The sequence below is a fragment of the Melitaea cinxia genome, chromosome 18, assembly GCF_905220565.1.
Source record: "Melitaea cinxia chromosome 18, ilMelCinx1.1, whole genome shotgun sequence".
Classification (NCBI taxonomy): Eukaryota; Metazoa; Arthropoda; class Insecta; order Lepidoptera; family Nymphalidae; genus Melitaea; species Melitaea cinxia.
The window spans coordinates 12,347,681-12,369,342 of record NC_059411.1 but is presented as its reverse complement, the minus strand read 5'-3'; the positions used below and the strand labels follow the sequence as shown (position 1 = coordinate 12,369,342).

Genomic DNA, 21,662 nt, shown 5'->3' with positions numbered 1-21,662 from the left:
GCGCACGGCATCAGAGATACCGAGTTGCAAGCACAGCAGAACACAATTTTAATTTAGATTCAATTAAAATGGGCAATACTTAATTAAATTATTTTTAAGTCATTATTATATACTCATTGATCAATGTATATACATATTTTTTCTTTATTTGGGTAAACAAACATGACAATAAGAACAAAATACACAGAATATAAACAAAAAGTACTTAACCCAAGTACGTAACACCGACACCGTTTTTTTTTACACAAATAGGTCGACAAAGAAGCGTACGGCTCACCTCACCGGCTCAGCGATTACCGTAAGGCGGGGCGTAAGGATAGACGTACGAACTTACAGTACGCGGTTTTTAAGATCCCGAACTTACTCGGCTTGACGTCGGTAACACACGCTTACTCATTCTGTATTGCGACGTCGTCGACTGAAGATGATTTGTGTTAGAGGTATTTAGAAATTGTATCGTAAAAACCAAAAAAGGATGAAATTCGGGAATGATTCTTTTTGACGTCGGTAACACACGTGAAGCTTACTCATTCTGTATTGCGACGCCGTCGACTGAAGATGATTTGTGTTAGAGGTATTTAGAAATTGTATCGTAAAAACCAAAAAAAGATGAAATTCGGAAATGATTCATTTTGAGTATTCCTCAATCAAAAGTAACTAAAATTATAATAAAAATACCTACACTAACAGCGTTGCGCATCTACGAACTGGCGAAACATAATTGTGTTTGCTCGCAAACGAAATAAACCGACTTCAATTACATCCACAAGTAACACATCGTAGGTAGACGAAACAATAGTCAAGCAAATACGCATTATTAGATATAACTCAAAAATTACTTGTTAGATCGCAATCAAATTGACCACACGACACACACAACCTTTCGATTAAAATAAAAATCATCATCCTTCTTTTTTGAAAGTCGGTTAAAATGGCGGCTTGCGGCTCGCAGCGCTGCCACACATACGAGCAAAAGCGGGTTACGAACAAAATTTCAAACTTGTCGGATCGCCAACGAACTTTCGGTTTTAAAGTACACGAACTTAGGGTGACACACCAGCGAAAAAGATCATCAAGTCACAAGTTCGCGAACTTACCCGCACGTCTATCGCCCCTTAACCTATAAATATATATAAGTTTTTAATCAAGTTCCCGTCTTCAATGATCTTCAAATATACTAACACTAACGTTTATAAGCCAACGCCACCCGGTTTGATCCGTCGCCTGTGTTTCCCAAAGAAAAGGGCTTAATGTAGCATTTCTTCATGTGACTCCTTAAATCTACGGAACTGACTCTGTGGGCTTAAATCTAAGGGCTGGCTGGCCCTTTTATTAGGCATCCGAGAAAATGTCCACACCACCGCAGCTGTCGACAAATTAGACAGGCCTCTATACCGCAGACAAGTAAACACAGACAGACGAGTACTTAATCAAAATAAATAAAAACGAAGCACTAAATTTGTTGCTAACAGTAAATTTAAAACTCAAGAATGGCTGGATTAAATCGACTAATATTAATATTACATTATTTATATTTTTTTAAGAATTCTACTACTTACTAGATGCTTTTTAGTCTAATCATATTAAAATTTCAACCAATAATGAAATGGAATAAGCTATTATATTTGTATCAATCAATCAAACACAGCTTTATTCAAATAGATCCATGAACACTTTTAAATCGTCATTTCACAAATTAAAACTTTAAAAATAAATTATTATTTTTGTAAAAGTATGCCTTTACAACCTTACACTACGCGATGTACTTATATAACTTGTACTTTTAATTCTGTGACTTCAACAAGACAAATTATAAACAAACACCATTAGTTATTAGAAACCTTTATTGATAAACATAAAATAAAGCATACAAAATTATAGACTTAATTGCTAACATATAACAAGCGTATATGATATACAAATATTCATGTCATATTTGAGTATTTCAGCCGATAAATCACAAGTATAAAATTGACGCATTAAGTGCAAAATTAAGTAATTGCATTATTTTTTTACGACTTAGTATAAAGAATCTCCAATATCGTTGTTATTATTAATTTTAATGGATTTATAAAAAAATGTTACTAAGACTACGGTAAAGATATAAATCTATTATTATTGCACAAAATAATATATGGATTTTTCTTAAAGTTAGGGCGCGGCTAGACAAAATATTTTAAAGTCGTATCTAGTCGTATTTTAGCTTTACGACAGTTATTTATAAAGTCCTCAAAAAACAAGAGTAGAAGGTATCGTTGATTTTGTCAGTACGCAACTGCGGTACACACTACGACGTATGTGTATAACGCAGCTTAAAAAGACATGGCCTTAGCAATCAACGAATTATGTTGTCGAAAATTAATGTCTACATAATTTTCATATATTTTCGTGCCAACAAATACGCTATTAAGACTTTTAATTATTTCTAAATAATTTTGTCTAGCCAAAATACCCAACTTAAAACGCACATAAAAGGTAAAGTATTAGTAGTGATATATAATTTCAGATCATATTATTCAAGATTAACGTATAAAAGCAAAATAAGAAAAAAAAAATTTCTTTAGTGTATAGAATTAAAAAAAAACACAAACGTAAAAAAAATTAAGACTAGTAACAAAACTGGTACCAAATATTATATTGTAGTTACAGTAGAGTTGCGTTAAACAAATCTAAAACGCAAATAAAGCACTTAACAAATCGGCAATCAATCAGCATATCAACACAATTTAAAGAGAATGATCGTAATATTATTTAAATTAATTAAAATTCAGCAAGCATTTGGTACCTCAATTATACTAAAATATTGTATTTTGAATGTACTTTGTTTTTTTTTTACGTACGTAACGAACTTGATCAACAACGACTTTAATATATTAAGTATTGGTTTTATCACTAATGTTCCTGATCGTAAATTTGATAAGATTGATGATGATCCAGAAGCTATTTAGCGGAACTCTACTGCATAAATATTTTTATATTAAAATTTAACTTAAAGCTTCCATTCTATTTTTCATAAACGATTATAACAATTGGCATAAAAGATAAAATTTTAAGTATAATAAAATTTCAGATCCACATCATAAGATTAGAGTTTACAAAATATTTCAACAAAAATATAAAATAATAATTAAAAAAAATAACGTTTTTAAAACCTACAACTGAAAGGCTAAAACTTCGAGATTTTTAAGTAATTTTATTAAGTGTAGCTAAAATAATAAAAAATTTAATTAATATTCGAGATAAAATTATTCATATTCCCTTAATATATTTAATATGTATACAATAGTTTGAAACGTTATAAAAGGCACAATATATGTGTTTATATATATAAACCCCCAATTGCTATTGTATAACTTAAAACATAAATGTGAGTAAAAATCGTTCTTTCGTCCATTTTAGTCGTATTTTTCTTTGATTTATTAAATATATTGGTTTATTTATATTCATTAACTAATAATTATATATAAATTCCTCTAACAAAGTCCTTTTTTTTCTACAGCTTTTAACTCTTATCTTTAATTTGTATCAAAACGAAAACTTTTCACGAATGTCAAGGACAAAAGAAATATTTCTACTTACATTAGTCTTATTTTTCTATATAATAGCACTGCTTGCCATTTGGTTGACACCACAGGTTCCATCCCCACGATAAACGCGATAGTAGCCCTGCTCTCCCCATGAAGTACCCCAAGAATTCTTTACTATCCAGTAGGGTAAATGTTTGTGGAAGAGAGGGTAGTCTGAAAAAATAAACATATAAGTATAGGATATCCTTTAAAGAAAACTCTTTCATTTTTGATATTATAATTTGTAGATTATGTTTTAAATATTAAAATGCATATGTTTAAATTTTGTAAAGTAAAAATAAAAATGTATATGTCTATCTCCGATGTCAAAAACCTGTTTGTACGAGTGTCTCCTACTTAAAATATATCAACGCGATTCGTGTTTAAACCTCTCTGTTCGTGTAGTTAATAACAGATAGCGTTTTAAAGGTGACCGGCGCTATAAGCACGGTGCGAGGATCGCGCTAATATATCTTTCACTGCTTAGAGAAGTTCGTTATACACGAATGACAATCCTGTACCGTGAGATAAATACACAACATACAGGATGCTCCATCAGCTATAACTTCTCGACTCGAATCCGCAGTCGCCTATCTCGGTGTGTGGTTTAGAAAATGGAAAATCGAAGTAAACCCCGAAAAGAGTCTTCTGGAAACAAGGTCGATCTGGGACTATCACCCTATTCGGTACTCTAATCCCTTAGCAAAAGGAAACGAAGTACCTAGGCGTCAAACTCGACAGTAAACTCACATTTAGAACACATATCAACCGGGTCCGTCACAGGGCAACGTTCGTTCTAGATCGATTATACACGATGATATGCTGGAGGAATTAATGTCTCTTAGAAATAAGACGACGTTATACAAAGCCCGTGTACGTCCCATAATGACCGATGCTTACTCTTTCTTCACTCACATGAAGCCGCGTTACATATACCGGCTGCAGACGATCTAAAAAAAACCTACGCACCGCCACGCGCTCGCCATGGTACGTGGGTAATGTTTACATCGCTGCATTACGAGTATGATCCATTCGATTGCAAAGCATCTTAAAATACTCGTTACGGCGTATTTTTAGAGAGCGCGCATTCACCCTGACCCTCTTGTAGCAGGGGCTTACCAATACGATAGAGGAATACAGACTCGACTAAGACGTCTCATGTACGTCTTAACCGACCCCGACGATAAGATCACGATCTTAAACGTCCTGTAGACCAAAACACACATCACACACAAATTCCGTCTCCGCCGGCCGAAGCGAGATCCCCGCGTTCCGATGGCCCGCATAGCGCTTTGTTCCATACAGACTTCGTTCTAAGTCGAGATGCGATCTCGTAAGGAGACACCTTTAGAACGAACGGCCATCCCGAGCCCTCCTAAAGGACTCCCTTTCTTTCAAGTCTGGGTCTCAGTACCCGGACACCCCGCCGGGTGACACTGTCAAGACCGATGGGGCCACCAGTAATACTCACTTCAAAAAAATAAAACAATAACGTCATTCTAATTCTACAACTGCTGTACTAACATTAGAATCTGTGTTTATTGAAATATTGTTATCCAGTGAAATACGGAACCCTGATCCCACGAATATGCTGACGTACCAAACTGGTGGAATCTTCCCAGGCGAAAAACTAGGCGACCACCTTACGAGTTTCATACCCCAAATTAGCCGTTCAATGCCCCATTGTTTTAATTTTAAATTTTATTTAATGTAACATTATTTTGATCACTTATTAGTCCCACTTCGACTAAAACAGTCATTAGTTATAAGATAATTATTGTAGTAATATGTAATTAATAACTTTTTTTTTTCAACCTTCTGACTGCTGCAAACGTAATTAGTGGAATTAAATATAAAGTTATTGTTGTAGTAAATAAGTTTTACTACGAAACGTATTATCACGGCATATAACACGAGCATGATTATATTCAAGATAGTACCGTCGTATTGATGACGTCAGTCTTTTAAGAAACATACTTAGAGTATCTTCTTCGTTATATATTTTCTAAAAATAAAAACAAATATTATAATAAACAGTGTTTAATGTGAACAGCCTCGACGCGAGCTGACTCGATGCAAATATTAATGATTTTAATAACATATTATATGTATACGCTTCAGCCTGTAATATCCCACTACTGGGCATAGGCCTCTTTCCCCATGTAGGAGAAGGATCAAAGCTTAATCCACCACGCTGCTCCAATGCGGGTTGACGGATATATTCCCTACTAAGAGTAACGATCGCTATTAGGCGTAGATGATAACAACCGAGACCGACAGCTTAACGTGCTTTCCGAGGCACGGTGGGGTGACCCACAAGGGATGCACAAACACCTAGACCACAACAATCACCTGTATGGCCAATACAAATGTTTATCATGTGCGGGGATCGAACCCGCAACCGCCAGCGCAACAGGCATAGCTGTGACCGTTGCGCCAACGCGGCGTTATTCAACAATTATATGTATATAAATATATATTTCAGTTGATGTATTTATGAGTCGGTCTGTATTGGAGACTAAATTATTAGTGGAATTTTATGAAACTGATCTGATAAATTATTTAACGAAACCTGTTAAGTATATTGTTATATAGTCACACAAATAAAAGAGTTTTTTACCTTTGGCGCCATATCCCACAATAAGGACACCATGATCTAAATTCGTGGGGTTACAGAGAATCTTCCAAGGATGAGAGACGCCGCCTACGTAAAACTGCATTGCGTTTGCATTTATACCTGAAAAAGACAGAATTATACATAGAATTTCTTTTACTTTAAAAACATGCTATTTTTATGACTGGAAATTTGAAGTGCCTATAATCGTTACAAGCGCCAAGTACTAATACAACAGAAGACAAGTAATAATAATTTATCAATTGTACATAATGTCCTTTAGCAATCGTTACACTTTAATAAAATATTCGTGGAAGCTAAAACCAAAGGAGATCGTATTCCTTCTTTTTCCATTTATAGTTATATTCATTCAAATGTGCATTTTTAACCGACTTCAAAACAGGAGGAGGTTACTATATATATATTTAATATTCGTCGTTTATGAACCGATTTTGATAATTCTTTTTTGTTAGAAAGGAGATATCCCAAGTGTGGTACCATGATAAGGAAACCAGGATCTGATGATGTAACCCAAGAGAAATCGAAGGAAACCTTCGAAAATCGTAGTTACGACTAGTGCGTTTACTAATTTTTTTCGTCAACTTACGTTGTATTACTGATGTAATTGAAATCGGTTTTTTTCGTTTGCGAACAAACACAATTATTTATTTCAAGCTCCTAGATATATTGCTATCACAAGCCCATGCGTCATCTGGTTATATAAAGATATTTATGCCACTTATGATTACTTGACATCAGATGACCTACTTCATAGCTATGACTTCTATCATTAAAAAATAAAATAAAAATCGTAGCGTTCAATTTCGAACAGGACATTTTCGAAAGTGAACGGTTCGTAAGTAATGTTCTTCATATAGAAGTGCCTGAGCTTAATCCAGCACGCTGCTCCAATACTGGTTGGAAGATATATTCCCGACTTTGAGTAACGTTCTTTTTTTCGCAACGTTCGAGAAATAATTTGACACGGTCATATGGCGCAGATACGCTGACGATAGTACCCTTTTCGCACAGATTACAGAAGACATGGAAAATATTCTGACCCGTCTAGAAAGTACCAGCCTCCAATTTGGACTTTCTATCAACCGAAACAACACAAAGATGATGACGACAAAATGGAAACACCCACGACACAATGTTATCGACCCACCGAACCCCCCACCGTGTACTTCGTCAGCGCAACCACGACCACTCTGACAAGAGTGTCCGACTAAGAAGATAAATAGCGTATGAGGTGACTATGACAATTACCAAAACAAAATCTAAGTAAAACAATTTTTATTTTTTAAATAACTCACCAATAGAAATAGGTCCGTTCTTCACTAGCCATTTCGCCATGTCAGTTTCGTTGGAGGTGATGTTGACGGCGCTGGTGATATGCACTTTCGTTAACGTCTTGTTTAACGCGCACTTGTCGTTTTCTCCTTCGTATGGATAGTCGTTTTCTGTCTCCAAGCCGCCCAGCTGTTCGATCGCTCTAAAACAGTTAATTTTTCGTAAGACGAAATCTATTTTAATTCACCATATATAACACTATAATATTCCATTTCTAGGGCTATAAATCTGGCAAATTGTTTTTGATGCTTGTTTATTGAAAAAACTATAGACAATTGTTTGTGGTAGAATTGTCAAGGTAAGGTAAATAGTATATGTATACAATAACTTGCTCAAAATTTGGTGGAATCCTGTCTAATATGTTCAAATTCGCGACGGATGCTAATTTCTACTGCACCAAATCGTGGTCAAAGGAGAAGGACAATAACAGAAAATAATTTATTATTATATGTTAAGATCACAAGAAACGAGCCAGGGCCAAAAATAAAAGATTTTTCTTTATACATATAAAGAATAAAGAATATTTATTTTCTCATTGAAAACACACAGTCTACCTATCAACATATTATGTGGGTAAAAATACAATATATATAGGTATAATACACAAAGGTACTACAATGGTTAAAAAGTACTTTCTCTAACAATTTAAATATATATCATATTTCGATAATATCCCAAACATTAAATATAAGAAAATAATTAAAATAATTAAGGTGCAGCGTCAAACTTTAAATAAAATAACGACTTTATTTTTCAAATATTTCATCTTTCACTATTTTTAATTTATCTTGCAGCGATTGTACTATTTATAAAACATATTTATTCTATTTAAGCATAACTGTATTTGATTGCAAAGCAAAAAAACCTACTTCAATTACATTGACCAGTAATACAACACAGATACACAAAAAAAATAGTCAAGTAAATAGGCATTTTTAGAGATAACACAAAAAGTACTGGGCAGACCTTGATCGAATTTAGATGAGACCATATGACTGTGTGGCTACGGCACTAAAGAATTTAGCCACCCCCTCTCTTCCCGTGGGTGTCGTAAAAGGCGACTAAGGGATAACAAGGTTCCACAACCATCTTGGAACTTAAGAAGCCGACCGATGGCGGGATAACCATCCAACTGCTGGCTTTGAAATACACAGGCCGAAGACGGGCAGCAGCGTCTTTGGTGCGACAAAGCCAGTACTGCGGTCACCAACCCGCCTGCCCTGCGTGGTGACTATGGGCAAAACACATGAGTTCACGTTATTTTTGACGTAAACTCGTGGAGGCCTATGTCCAGCAGTGGACTCTATAGGCTGTAATGATGATGATGATATGACAAGCACCATCTTTCGATTAAAAAAAAAAATCAAAATCGGTCCACCCAGTAAAAAGTTATGAAGTATAATACAACGTAGAACGACGAAAAAAAAATAGTTAACTATTTTGTAATATAATGTAAATACGCATTATTAGCGATAACTTAAGAAGTACTTGTCAGATATTAATTAAATTAAAATGGGAACACATGACAAGCACATATTTCGATAAAAAATTTTTTATTGAAAACGATTAAAATAGACACGAAAGAGTGATGTCATAAGTCTTATCGCGTCGTCTTCGTTTTTAGCGCGGGAAATAATAATAACGGAAACTAAAACATTGCAATGACAAAACATTTTTATTTTTGTAACGCGTGTCATAAATATACACCAAATTTGGTAAGGGTTTAAATTAACTAACTTAACAAAATACATCTATGTATTAAAGAGGAATTCTATTTAAAACGTAATGATGTAATGACGATCGGAGTCTATGACCAAGGTTCGCATTGTAATTTCAAAGTATTGCATTTATATTTGTATATTGCCTTACTAATGTTTGTCGTTTTCTGAGCGTTGTGCATGTATCGTGAATCCCGAACTTTCGTGATACAGGTTTTAATCATGCTGAGGGTATGTAATATGTATGCTATTATGTAAAATGCGTTTATTTATTTATTAGCTGTGCCCGTGAATTTATCCGCGTGGAATTTAATTAAGAGTTATTGTTCAGTTCGCGGAATCATAAAAATAAATAAATTTAGAACATAAAAGTAGCTTAAATTACTCCATAGTACATCAGCTATCTGCCAGTGAAAGTCCCGTCAACATCGGCCCAGCCCTGTCAGAACTTAGCCGCAACAAACAGACAGGCAGATAGACAAATATTGTAAAAAATGTTATTTTCGTATATGTATCGACACAGCCCTTTCAGAAATTAGCCGTAACAAACAGACAGGCAGACAGACAAAAATTGTATAAAATGTTATTTCCGTATATGTACCGTGTATACATCCATATGCATTTAGTAAAAAGCGGTTATTTAAATATTACCAACAGACACTCCAATTTAATTGATTTGTATACAAGGCTTATTTAAATAAAAGCAATGTGACAAAACTAATTAACAATAATAACTTTGCGGTTTAATTAACTGACATAAATACATTAAAACATTACTATGATGATTTATTATGGATAGAATATTATATTATGAAATAAATGTTAAAGTACTATATTTTTTTTATTTACAGACAACCAACAGAAGTTACAACAATTATGATAATAACATACAAAACATACATTAACATTTGTGTAAACGGTCTTTCAAATATTATAAGTCGCCACAACTGGCATTTTAATGCTCTAAACGTGTAATACAAAATTTATTAATGTACTGTACTATTTACAACTACTACTGTACTGTACTATTATTATTACTTTTATAAAATTCATTTTTTTACCATTATATAATTAAAACCTGTTACAAAAAATAAAAAAACAATTAATACCTACATTTACAAACCCTGTTTTCTGTTTCGCGGGATGTGGGTTTGATTCAACTACATTTATTAAAAAATATTTAAATTATTACATACATACACACATAATTATAATCACGTCTCTTTCCCGTAGGGGTAGGCAGAGACCACTTCTTTCCACTTGCTACGATCCTTACATACTTCTTTCGCTTCGTCCACTTTCATTATTCCCTTCATACATGCTCGTCGGTTTAGGGTACTCTTGACCTGGCCTTTTTTCAAGACGTCCCTTATTTGGTCTCGGAACGTCCGCCGGAACGGTCTACCCCTTCCAACCCTTCCATTCACACTCGCCTTATACACTTATTTCGTCAATCGTTCTTTACTCATTCTCTCGACATGGCCAAACCATCTGAGCATATCTTTCTTAATTGTTGTCACTACATCATCTTTCAGACCACAACGTTTCCTTATCACACTATTTCTTACCCTGTCACTCAGTTTAACTCCTATCACACTTCTTAACGCTTTCATCTCAACTGCATTTATTCTGCTTTCATGTTTCTTCTGCCATACCCAACTTTCATTTCCGTACATGAGTGTCGGAACCAACCCCCCCCCCCTCATGCACAGCCAAACGAGCCTTTGTAGACACCCTCCGACTGCTCATAAAGGAGTGCAAAGCTCCATTCACCCTGTTTCCTGCATTCACTCTTCTTTCAATATCACTCTCACACTTTCCATCTTTTGTAAACTTTGAACCCAGATACACAAACTCATTCACCTGTTCAACTTGTTCATCAATTATTTAAATTATCAATATATATATATATATATATATATATATATATATATATACTAATATTATAAAGAGTTAAAGTTTCTAACTTTGTTTGTAGTCTTTGCAAGTAATGATCCAGTCATGAAAATTCTTTCACTAACAGAAAGCTACACTATTCAGGAGTGATAAAGGCTATATTTGATTGTTATTGAAAAAAAAAATCAGTAAAAAAATAATAGTATACGAAATCAAGTCGGAGAAATGCGAACGAGATGAAAACCTTATATTTGCATCACAAAAATAATTAACGCCCAACGAAGTGGGGTCGGCTAGTTATCTATATCAGCGTATTGTTGCTTGAATAATTAGCATAAAATAGTCTACCTTACGAACTGACGTATGCATGTAAACATATTTATATTTATTTAATAAGCGGATGCCAAACCAATGTTATCATAATTTAATAACACACCGACGGACATAATTGAATTCTTGCAATTAATCAAACAGAAACATACGCGGATTAGTAAATAAAATTAATCACGTTGTTTTGCACGTCATGTGGACAACAATGTTTAATAATAGCTTGGGAATTAACATTCTTATTGTTTTGTTTTTTTAACAATACATAATATGTGACGTCACAGTTACAACTTACAACATGAACAATTATAATCTACCTTTAAACGAGCAATTCTTGTATATATATGTAATCTGAATCTCGGAAACGGCTGCAATGATTCGTATGCAGATGGTTTAAGGGGCGATAAATCGATTTAGCTAGGATTCACTTTTAGAAAATGTCGTTTCACCCGTGTTTTCAGGCAATGAAAAAATGGCTACAATATCATTAGAATAGGAAAGTAATTTTCGCCAGCTTCTATAATGTTAATAATGTTATAATAGCTCAGATAGAAAATCAGGCGGTTACGAAACGAGATGACCCCGGTTTAAACCCACATGTATCCAGACTGATTACTTTATTTTTTCTAATTGCACTTGTGTTTTTTTTTTTATTTTTTTTTATATAACCAGTTCATATTTTTATTATTATGTTGGTAAGATCGAAAAATATTATTCATATTTAATGCGTATTTAAGTAAAATTTCCAAAAAACAAGATTCAATAACTAAGCTCGGTCATCCAGGTGCTAATTATAATAGCTGACAGCATAAATTGTTACATATATGTATATATTACACTAGCTCTAGCAAAAGTCGTATTGAAATTTACATGTAGCAAGATTTTATATCTGACTGCTTAGAAAAATCCAAAATAAATAAAAAAGTTAAATGCTTAAAACGTTAAAAAAAACATTCGCTGCTCCAATAAGAACACAAATTAAGTTTGACCTGTTTAGAGATTATGATAAAATAATTATAAGGAGAACAATTATTACGCATGTACGAAGCGATTTGCAATAATTGAAGTTCAGTTGTAAATGTATTTTGTGCACAAAATATTGATTTTATTTAAAAAAAAAAATTAACGCGGAGAAAGCTACGTTATTCTTAAGTGAGGTAGGCTATATTTTCACGGCAGAAAATGTTACAGACAAAATCGTGCAAAAAATATATAAATATAGTACAAAAATGATGGCCCATCGATCAATTAAGTCACACGTTAAGGTAGTTTACAAGCGGGTATGAAGTGGGGTCGAAGAAGTGTGACTTTCTGCTGTGAGTGAAGGAGAGAGGAGATGGAAAGGAGATAGAAAAATTATGAAACTAGTGTGACATAATTTATGGACGGCTCCTAATAGTAGGATTCGATTAAAATTAGCCTTTTTTAATGTATCATAGTTTGTTTTCGGGAATGTCCGTGTTCCATATCTTTATCTCAAAATTTAATAATGACGCATAACAAGGAAAATAAATTTGTTTTTGCGGCATTAAAAGACGTTCTAATTAAATTATCTTTTAGGCACTCTAATTAATGTTTTTTAGTAAATTAGTAGTATACTACGCATTCTTCGTGGCTTCATACATGTTAAAAATTTGTTTGATAGACTAGAAAAAAATTAGGTGCTGATGTGTTCTTGTTTTTTTTTTCACAGCGTGATGTTAAAATCTTCATCACTTAGCATCAAATAAACTTACTATTTTTTTTATTAAAGGCCATTTCACCGATTGTTGACAACAATTAAAAGTTATGCACATACATACATTTTATTGATTCATCTTTATATATTACTAGCTGTGCTAGGGACTTCGTTGGCGTCGAATAGTGACTTTACATGTTCAACGTGATTCTTTAAATTGGTATAATTTTTTTATTTATGAACCGATTGACATGAAACAAGCACTAAATGTTAAGCTTAAGCTTGCCAAAATATATTAGCGTGTACAAATGCACAGACAAGCAGACAAAAATTCTGACAATCATTGTTTTGGGGGGTATTTGCGTTAATAAAGGTCCCTTCTTATTATATGTATAGATTATTACATAGTATAAAACTTAGTCGCTTCCCGCTGTCTGTATGCTTAGTTCTTTAAAACTACGCAACAGATTTTGATGCGGTTTTCTTTAGTAAATAAAGTGATTCCAGAGGAAGGTTTGTATGTATAATACATGAATAATATAGTATTTATTATTGTAATTATTGGACCCGGTCGGAATCGCTGCTATCGGTATGTCAGCAAGCAAATTTGGTAGCTGTTTCCGGGCAGAACAACGTCTGCCGCATCCGATCGTTTTTATTTATATATTGATAACATTAAATTAGAGAATAACAAAAATACATATTTAATTCTATTCTTAGTACCTAATCGTATATTTACCTGTAAGCATTATCTGGAAGACCGCCATTGCAGCCGCTGTCTAGTTTGTCACAGTCAACTAATTCCTGTTCGGACAGCGACACGAGATCGCCTGTTTTAATCTTCCATTGGCCTTCTATATTACCTACAGCATTAAATATAATATATATTATGTGTTTAACTAAAACTTATGTATAAAATTTAATATTTATTTTGCAAGACACGACTATTTTTTATCATTATTAATTTATTTATTAAAGAACTAACTGCGCCGATTCTTCTCTGCAGCAGCTACATTACGATTCAAAAGTGCTAAAACGTTAAACTTGAATGAAACTGAAAAAGAGATTTTTTTTTATTTCGATATATGAAAATAACTTACCAGTAACACTAAAGGCCCAGCAGCTACCACAAGAACCTTGATTTTTAACTTCAGTGACCGCTCCGTGCTGTCTCCAATCAAACGTGTCTGGCAGGTGCACTTGCGGTATATCTGCATTTTTCATTGGAATTTGATTAGCATTTCGAAGACTCGGTTTTAATCCTAAATATTTTTGACTGAATTCTTCGTAAGTTAAATCAGCGAACCTCGTCACAGCATATCTAGCTGTACCTCTTTCGTGAGTGTTAAACTCGTGAATCTTCTTCACGTTATCTTTAAATATGTCAAATCTTTTAAGCATTTCGTTGTGATCATCGATATAGCCAGGTTTGTATGTTGCTAAGAAGTCGGAAAACAAGTGTTCGGCTTGTATATTTTGATACAAGTCAGCGGTAGTGCCATCTTGATAATCGCATCGTACACGATAAATTGGCGGTCGGTCGATCCAAGTTCGTAACCAAACGTTTACTCTACAAAATTTATTTAGGCCTACGTCGTTTACTAGTTTGCAATCATCTTTCACGCTTAGTGCAAGGCAGTCCGTGAATCCAACTTCCATTTTTAGTCTATAGTGAAGGCCCGCAACTTCTTGTTTATCTAATGAAAATATTCTTACGACTTTTTGCTTTCTTGGATGGGGGTATTTAGCTTCAATGTGCTTTAAAGCTTCGTTTGCCAGTTGCATCGCGTTTTCAGTGGCCTCTAAGTCGATATGAGGTTGAAAAGGTTTTTCATCATCCTGACAACTAACCTCTATTTGCTTTCCATTTTCCTGCCAAAGTCGTTCTAGAACGTGCGAAATGCAATGTCGCGTGGGTAAATGCTCCATAAATTCACATGTTGTAATATCATCGACCCATTCATGTTTTAGGCACGTCGTATAGCCCACATCAAAATCTATTATAGTAAGTTTTCCTGTTGTAATTTTAGTCTTAACACTATTTATTCGTATGATCCTTTCTTTATATCTATGTATCGATGACATCTCCAATTTTTCTAATGATTCCTTCGCTAAATTTTGGATATGATCAGATGTGACATTATTGAATTCTAGAGATCGCTTACTGCGGTACTGTTGTGGTAGACTACATTTTGATGTTATTTTACTAACTTTTTTATCTTTGGTCATCCAAACATATGAAGTGCATGACTTTAGAAGTCTAGACATATCCAAAGTACACGATTCAGAGTTTTGACTAAATTGATATTTAGAACAATTTAAAGGTTTGACTAGAAAAGACACCTGTGTAGGTTTGTCTAAATTTAAACTAGGAATTACATGCGGCTCACCTACATGTACCCATTTGTTTTGAATTTTAGTCGATTCTTCTAATTTTTTTATTGACTTTTTTATTATTTCTGGAATTGAAATACCTGTAATATCCTTAAAATCCTTATCATCTTCACATACTACATTCATGCTTTCCACTACTAATTCGTCATCCAGTGACGGCCGCAGCTTGACAAAACATAGTCTACGATAATGTCCAGAAAATTCTTCGCAATCGGACAATTCAGCTTCATCTCTATGTCGTAAACAGTATGTATATGCCGTTTCTATATACATTTTTACCATTTTGATACCCGTAATCATATCGCTACGATAAGAATGTACAGTAATCAGTTTTTGCAAATTATTTGTGTCCGAATTACTATTAATCTGTTGTACAGCGCGATCGGCATAGTAAAAAATTGTATCCTCGTCAATATCATCTTCATCTAACTGTACCTGTCTTTTACGTCTTCTGTCATGTAAATCTTTTTTAACACTTTTTGTATACGTTTTTTTACAAGATACATTAATGTCTTTTTCAGAACTTAGCCATGGTCTATCCCATATGTCCGATTTACAATGCAGTATAATTTTAGGTTTTAACAAACTACAGTCTTCTATTGAATTCGGACTATCTGTAACTAAGCATTTTGTTGGTGCTATAGAGAATTCTACCGTTGTAAGTGTACCTTCTACCACTTTTTCGGTAACGTTATGTATTTTAACAATTTTATGCATATATTTAGAATTTGCTAATTGCTCATATTTAAGTAGAGACTGATCTGCTAAGGATTTATATTCTTTACTGTTAACATTTTTTATCTTCGGGGCTTCAAAGTGAACGTTACGTTTTTTTCGATTGCTGTTTTCTTTTTCATCAGAGCTATCTTCGTCACTTAAATCACCGGTGCAATCTACATCGATTTTTTTACTTCCTCTCCAAGGACGATCCCAAATTTCAGCATGACAATGTAGCACATTCCTCATGAGATCATTGCATTTTGATTTCTTTGTATAACATAATGAGGGTGTAGCTGTAAAATCTATTTGATAAATCGTTCCTGAAACTATTTTTTTAGTTACTGCTGTTACTGTTACGTTGTGCTTTACTTTTTTTTCTTTACCATGCTGATATTTATGCAACGACTCTACCGCTAATAATTCATATTCTTTCTTATTTGGATCCTGTTCCACTGCCGCGCCCATCAATGCTCGTTTACGTCTCGTATATGAAACAAATTCAATTTCTGAGTCTTCAATATCTCCATTCAAATCATTTTCTACAGTATATTTAAGTTTATTCGTATCTTTTTTACCATCAGTATCTATAAAAGCCGAATCTTGTTTCGTAATCTTACTCGAACAATTAACAGAGATTTCTTCCTTCCTAGACCAAGGTTGTTTCCAAACTTCTGAGTGGCAATTGATAATAATCGAGGGATCCAAAACTTCACAAATAGGAGACGTAGGTTCCATGTTGTTATCTAATTCGCAGTTCGTTGGTGTAACAGTAAAATCTAATCTAGTAATAATTCCAGAAACTACTTGTGAAGTGACTTTATTCACGACCAACAATTTATGATGTTGTGATGAACCAATATTTTTCAAGAATTGTTTTAAAGAGGCCTGCGCCATTTCTCTATAGCGCAAATCATTTGGATTTTTCTCAATTTGACCACCAGGAGTAACAGATCTTTCAACTGTCGAAGTCGAAGGTTTGCAATCAACATTTATTTCATCTTCACCTAACCATGGACGTGACCAGATTTCAGAATAACACTTTATAACATTCGAAAAGTCTAAAATATCACAATTAAAAGATGTTGGTTTATAATTATTATCTAACGTGCAATCAGTAGGTGAAATGACAAAATCAATTTTTGTTAAAGTGCCTGATACCACCCGTTTTGTTACTTTTTGAACTTGAACTATTTCATGATGTTGTTTGATACCATTACTCATTAAATATTTATTTAAAGACTTTTTAACCAAAATTTGGCATTGTAGATCGTTAGGGTCAAGATTAATATCAGCGCCAAGAACTTCCCGACGTTTTCTTAAGCTTCCTCCAATTCCTTCACATTCCACCTTGTAATTTGTTGAATTTAACCATACTTTCTCCCATACTTCTGAAGTGCAAGAAATTTCATTGTTTTGATCACTTTCTGGAGCTACTTTGAAGTCAATTGTTGTTAATTTTCCAGCAACAACTTGCACTAAAACATTTTCAACATTTGTAACTTTATAAACACCATTAACGTTATTTGCTTTTAAAAAACTTTCCAATGATTTTTCTGCTAATAATTGGTACTTAGGATCCTTGGGATCTTGGGGCGTTTTTCCCCCAACAAATCTAGTTGATCTTTTTGTTCTAGTACTGTGACTTTCTGAAAAATCATCACATTCAACTTTTGTTTGTCTCCCATCTTCTAGCCATGGACGATTCCAAATGTGCGCCGTACAGTTTCGTGGAGGTTCATTTTCTAATAACTGACAAGTTTCTAAATCAACTCTAAATTCGTTAGTACAATTTGTATATCCTACAGTGAAGTTAATATGAGTTAATAATCCCCCAACAAGCTGTGTTGTCACAGAAGTTATTTCTATAACTTTTTGTTTATTGTTCCTATTCGAATTAACCTCCATGAACTGCAAGGCTTCTTGCACCATATTTAAAACATATGGGTCATTCAATTTATGTAAATCCTTTGACTGTATTTTTTCATTGTAGATTTCGTCAATCGGTCTATGTGTGCACATGTATTTAATTTTCTTTTCTTTTATCCAATGTCTCTCATGTATATTTATATCACATATATTAAAACCCATAGTTTGCAGAACAGAACAATTAATTCTCTTCTGATATGGAACTGTTTTGTTACAGTCAGTGTATGCAAGATTTACTGTAATTTTTGTTAGCTGACCTGAGGCTTTTTGTGTATAGGCTTCTATTATTTCTTGAACTTTCATTGCATTAGGTGATGATGATTCATCTTCAATTTTTTTTAAAGATTCTTTTGTTAGTTTTAATAGTACAGGGTCATTTAAAGGAATTGCTATTCTCTTGCCAATCCCATACTTCTTTCTCTCATCATGACAAAACGCACTTAAAATCTGAGGTGTACCTTCTTCATTAATATCTATTACACCATTACATATTTTGGTAACTTCGTTTTTTCCCCCACAATTTGTCCCATCACAAGGTAGAACAACACGGACTTGCATATAGAAAAAGTGTTGCAAATTTTCATATTCTTCCTCTGCTGCAATAACATCATAATGAAGAATTTTCGTTTTACCTTCAAAAACCATCTTATTAACATAATCAACTAAGTTTTCAGCTAATTTATACAAATATTGTGCATTTTTGACATTCTTTTTAATTTTATGGATTTTCTCTGCAAGAGACATGACTTTTAAATCATGATCATAACTTCTTTTTTTTCTTGTAATATCATAATGACTGCCATCAAAACCAGCAGAGTTGAAAAAATTTATCAATTCATCAATGGTTTTTTTCTTCTCTTCAGTTAAAGAAATGGTTCCTTCTTGATATGAATGGTCCTTTTGCTGTGCTAAATTATCATTGTAATTCTTAGCTGTCTCGACTCTAGAAACATAGCTTGGATTTTCATTATCTGAACTTGAAATTTTTTCTGTGACTTCAGTTACAGTTTCAAAAAGTTTATCATGAGGTATTATTTGGTCCTGTACATTTTTTATTTCAATTTCGGTAAGAGTTCTCTCCTGTTGTGGTTGCGCCTGTGCATCAAAGCTATGTATTGCTTTTAAAATTTCATCCACAGATCCTGTGTTTGCAATTTTGTCATAATCAGGAGTGGACTTTAGAACATCGTCAGTTTTATCATTGTTAATTATAAGAGAATTAATATCATTATTTTCATAATTTTTATCACTATTAGGTATATATTCACCGTCATCTCCAAACAGCCATTCTTCTGTACAATTATTTGCTAAAATAGCTCTATATTTAGAACCATCAGGCATTTTTATCCATGTTTTTTCTAACACCGTTACCTTACATGGTCTAATTTCAAAACAGTCAGTAGTTGTTGTTGTACATTTGTTGAATCCAACTTGGAGTGTTAAGATATATCGTACACCTTTGACAACCTACAAAAAATACTCTCCTTAAAATATTTTCATTATACATATACCTATTATTGTTTAGTTTATGATTAAGTTAATGTTTTGTACATACTTGCACTTGTCTTTCTACATCTAGTATAGCCTCAAGTGAATGTTTAACTTCAGGTTCATGTTTATTTAAATGTTTGATACCGAGAGCAGCTAGGTTATCAACTCCAGGAGCTTGAATGTTAATATGAACTGAACAATCTGTACAAGAACCATGCTTCCTTGGCACTGCAATGAACTGCTCCCCAGATGTAACCTAAAAATAATCCAAGTGTCTGACATGATTTATTGTGCTAGCTTTATTATACTATATTTAGTTTATCAAGTATGTATATTCATATTTACTGAATTATAGTACTTTTTAATGTCAAAAGATTAAACCAATATTAATTAAAATATCTAAACTAAAAGCACATCGAAAGTATCTCCAAAACAATTTGATTATACACCATAAGTTCATTCAAACCAACAAATAAAAGTGAGTTAGTCATTTGATACCGATTATACATAGAAGAGCATACACTATTCATATTTTCAAAGTAGTTTAAAAATATTGATTTTACCCCAACGTTTGATTCAACTTCATTGTCCAAATGTACTGGTTTATGGCCAGTAGAAGTATCCTTCTCTATAATTTTTTCCACAGGTTGTTGACCATTCTCAATGATATCTAACTGGGTTGATTTTTCACGATTTTCACAGTGATATTCATTATTTAGGACACTTATACCACTATCATCCAAGTCTTGTATGATTGTAGAACACTTTAGATATCTTGAATTATCTAAATTGCTAACATCGGTGGCTTTTAAATTGACCTCAAGGCGGTAACAATTACTGTCATCATTCTATAACAGTAAATAATTAAATATTATTATTTTAGTTATAATTAGAAGTCTCAAATTATTTATATTAAAGTAAGTGTTTGGAAAAAAGAGAAGTTGCAAATAATTTGAATTTTTTGTAATATTTAAGAAATTTTCTAATGATATATACATTATACATAAAATATAACAAAGTACAAAACGAAGAGATAATTTATTTTTTACAACAAAGACCTGACGATGATTAAATCAGAGGTCATTCTTACGATAACCTATTGCAGAAATAAAAATAAAACCTATTCTACTTACTGCTTTTTGCGCATTAACAATAACTCCATCGTCATATGTATAGGGCTGGTTTGGTAAATTATTCAAATAATCAACGAATCCATTTAAAAATTTCTCGTTTCTTTCGATGTCCAAATCACCTAAACAGGTAGATATTAGTAGGCACTCTATTAACACAAACACGAATTTAGTCCACTGCATGCTGTATTACGATAGCATCGTCGAATCACAAAGCAAAATGAGAAACACTGCGTCAGTGACTTATTTCAATTCAAAATACTAATGAATGATTCAAGATTCAACAACAGATGTGAATCAGTGAATGTGATCAAAACAAATACCTACTAAATTATACATTATACAAGTATATTTTAAGTGCGTTCCACTAAAGACACGCCACGCCATCGACCTCGACAACTAAAATTTCCGTTCCACTTACGTAAAAAACACCGCGATCGTTGTAGGTGAATTTTATAAGTATAACGCATATTTGAGTCATTTGCTATCTGGAGTCATTCGTCAGCTGTGCTCACTGTGCTGTGGGAGTTGTCAGTAAATATTTTGCATGGATTGGAGTAAAAGTTAACTCAACATTGACATTGACAGTTCTTTTTTCAAATTCCCGCTGCTTTTTGATAAATGCCAACTCTAACCCACCTATATTTTGTGGACAAAGTTGGCGCGATATAGTCGCTAACAGTGACGTCATCTATGACGTCAAGCGATCGCTCGCGATCAAAGAGTAGGTACATAAAGGTGTTAAGTAAATTAGGTGGAACGATAGAAAGATCTTTACAATCGTTGTGGTCGCACAGTGGAACGCATCCTGTTGTAGTATTCTATTGGTAGAACTGTATTTCTGTCACG

At 33.4% G+C, this 21,662-nt stretch overlaps 1 protein-coding gene across 1 annotated transcript; it reads right to left on the bottom strand.

The window, feature by feature from the left end:
- Positions 1–1,826: 1,826 nt before the first annotated feature.
- Positions 1,827–21,171, bottom strand: LOC123662059. The gene is made up of 8 exons (XM_045596947.1): positions 20,817–21,171; positions 20,247–20,531; positions 19,748–19,939; positions 14,253–19,659; positions 13,892–14,015; positions 7,497–7,675; positions 6,187–6,303; positions 1,827–3,740 (listed from the first exon to the last, which is right to left on the bottom strand). The coding sequence occupies exons 1-8, from the start codon at positions 20,994–20,996 to the stop codon at positions 3,595–3,597; spliced, it is 6,630 nt and encodes a 2,209-aa protein (XP_045452903.1). The 5' UTR covers positions 20,997–21,171; the 3' UTR covers positions 1,827–3,594.
- Between the last annotated feature and the right edge of the window lie 491 nt (positions 21,172–21,662).

Coding starts and splice junctions, on each gene's coding strand:
- LOC123662059 (XM_045596947.1), bottom strand. CDS start 20,996: ATGCAGTGGACTAAATTCGTGTTTGTGTTAATAGAGTGCCTACTAATA. Junction 19,660..19,747: donor ATGTAGAAAGACAAGTGCAA/GTATGTACAAAA, acceptor TATTTTTTGTAG/GTTGTCAAAGGTGTACGATA. Junction 6,304..7,496: donor GAACGGACCTATTTCTATTG/GTGAGTTATTTA, acceptor TGTCTTTTTCAG/GTATAAATGCAAACGCAATG.